Here is a 2,734-nt window from a genome sequence, read left to right as displayed (position 1 = left end):
CTATAATTATTATTTATAAAAAGAAATTAAACTATTACAACTAAATAAATAATATTATGTCCATCAATCAAAATAAGATTTCTAAATTTAAAAAGTTGTTTCCGAATCAACAGAACCTTGAGCATTATATGCAGGAGGTCCATTACTTAGAAATAACTTTGAACGCAAGCTTTGTCGATTAGGATTGTTTCGTTTCTGAGGAACTTGAGCAGTTGCGTGATTATTAAACATTTGTGGCCCAGAATTATTTAAAACTCTTGTGCCATGAAAATTAGAATAACTTGACCTAACAGAAGCAGGTCTATTGTTATACAGTTCATCGAAATCATCAGATTCATTTAAGGACTGCACTGATGACTGCTGATAAGTGGGATTAGTATGCCCATTGTTTTTCCATAAATTATTATTCGATACACTAAAATAACTAGGAAGAGCTTCCGTTTGAGACTGATTTGTTGGATTACCGTATGCTTGTACTTTCTCCTGCTGTTCTAAAAGTTTTGTAACAGGATTTTGTGCGGTTCTTCGTGAGCTTCGTGTTGAAGACCTAGCAGTAGAATGTCGTCTACTATTCGTACTATAACGTCCACTGGAACCCCTTTGCATTACACTACGTCTTTTAACTCTCCGTGGAGTCATCGGTTTTGGAGAAACAGCGTGAGGAATATGATCATGATCATAATCAGCACTGTCACTATCACCTTGTCTTCCTTCATATTGAGGACTGAATTCTATGGAGTACAAAGACCGTCCTTTTGGCTTTTTCTGGGATACATTACGTGGTGCTGCAGAAATATAATTACTTTAGAAAAATTATTATAACAATACAGCGACATTATAGATCGCATATTGTTAAAAATAGCAACTTTAACATCGTCTTACGTTAAACCTAATGCTGTATCACATTAACTGATTAAATAAAAGTACAGGTATATACTATATATTTTACCACCCCATATGGGAGTTCCAAACAAGAAATTTGTATTCGAAGATTTGGATTTGTTTCGAAACTCACCTTGTAAGGGGTCCAAAATTCTGCCTAACAATAATTTACCATAAATAAAAACCTGTCTTATTTAAACTTAAGTAGACAAAATTCAAATTTCAAGTTATGTCATTCGACAACATGTTCACCCAGTGACTTCAGAAAGAAACTGTTTGTTAAATTATGAAACGGAGTTCAATTTATTTTGTTAACTTTTGATTTTTGGAAAACAAATTCCAAGAAGACAAAACTAATGATAGTATATCAGGATCTTGGGCAACAGAATTATATAAAAATACCTCTAAATAAATAATTTGTAAAACTTGTGACAAAATACTAGATATTATTTTTTTAATTAAATTATTATCTGTTTACTTTTTACTTTGGATAATACAATCTCATTGATACTGATACCTCATTTTGCTTTGTTGCTTATAGTTTTTTACATGAGAGGTTATTTGAAAATACAGTTAGATATGAAGAATGATGAATGAAAATGATAACTGTTAAACCAAATAGCAAAAATACGCCAAAGGCCTTATTATAGTTTAGGTGCAAATTAATGAATAAAGTTTATGTAGGTGAATGTAAGATAAAAACTAAATCAAACGAACATAAAAATTTTTATTAGTCTGGAAACGAGCTCAAACTACAATACAACAAATAAAGCTTAAAATTAGTAAATAAAAGAACATGCAATAAGCAGGTGCTGTGTTCAATTAGTAACAACATTTTTCACTAGCTAGCTACCAAAAAATGAATAAAGGTCTAGTGGTGGACAAAATAATTATCACTTTCAATAAAATAATAAATAAAATTGGCAAGAAGAAACAGTACTTTAAGTCCACTTTCATAAATACTTCTTATTCTTTAGTACATTATATAGCCCATGTCTATATCGTCAAGAATAAATTAATAAAGAAATAATCACTTTGGTTAGTTTTCGCACAAAATCAATATTTATCAATAAATCACAGAATTTAAATAAATAAATTATGACATTAATACTCAACAAAGTGTAAAGACTGAGGTCTTGTTTTGCGTTTTTTATTAAAATTGAGCGGTTGTCCAAGCCTATCATAAGAACATGACCGATAAACAGGTTTTTGATACCTAATAAGGTCTGTTCTCACGGCCTGGTTTGTTTTATGGCCACGAATCAAAAAATTTTCTCCACTACTGTTATTACTATAAAAAGGCTTGTGATCATGTTACTTATATGAATGGTTAGAAGAGCTGGTGTTAAAGTTATTACAGCTCACGTACATTGGTTGTAATGCTAAATGCTCAGGACTTTTACCATCGCCACCCAAGTAATTAACTGAAAATTAAAATTAAAAATAGCAACTACTTCCAAAAACTAAAACATTTACTAATTAAGCTTAAAGGAAAATTGTCTACAATAGTTCCAATTCAACTTTATTTGTATCAAACAATTTATAGCACGACACCTCACTTACCAAAATGTCTGAGGATCAAATCCACCAATGAATTTAACTGTAACCATATTTTAACATACAGCACGCATTTATATACTCAATTATATAAAATATTTTTTGTAATAAATACTACCCTTATTATTACCCGATTACTCCACCACAACTTTTTAAATATATGTATGTATATTTTTTTAATAAAATTCTTAACTTTAACTTTAACAACAGTCATTAGTTTTCCATGAGCGGATTTAAACATGACTTCATCTACTATCACAAATAGGTAGCGTTTTGCTAATATTCAGTATAATAT

The 2,734-nt window shown here is 30.1% G+C and overlaps 1 protein-coding gene across 1 annotated transcript; it reads right to left on the bottom strand.

Annotated features, from left to right (window-relative positions):
• Nucleotides 1-25: 25 nt before the first annotated feature.
• LOC108739783 lies at nt 26-2,680 on the bottom strand. Its single transcript, XM_025975718.1, has 3 exons — nt 2,633-2,680; nt 2,446-2,482; nt 26-785 (listed from the first exon to the last, which is right to left on the bottom strand). The coding sequence occupies exons 1-3, from the start codon at nt 2,678-2,680 to the stop codon at nt 88-90; spliced, it is 783 nt and encodes a 260-aa protein (XP_025831503.1). The 3' UTR covers nt 26-87.
• Between the last annotated feature and the right edge of the window lie 54 nt (nt 2,681-2,734).

This window comes from Agrilus planipennis, unplaced genomic scaffold (genome assembly GCF_000699045.2).
Source record: "Agrilus planipennis isolate EAB-ADULT unplaced genomic scaffold, Apla_2.0 scaffold164, whole genome shotgun sequence".
In the NCBI taxonomy this organism is placed as follows: domain Eukaryota; kingdom Metazoa; phylum Arthropoda; class Insecta; order Coleoptera; family Buprestidae; genus Agrilus; species Agrilus planipennis.
Note: the sequence above shows the minus strand (reverse complement) of the source record. Positions and strands in the feature narration are given on the sequence as shown.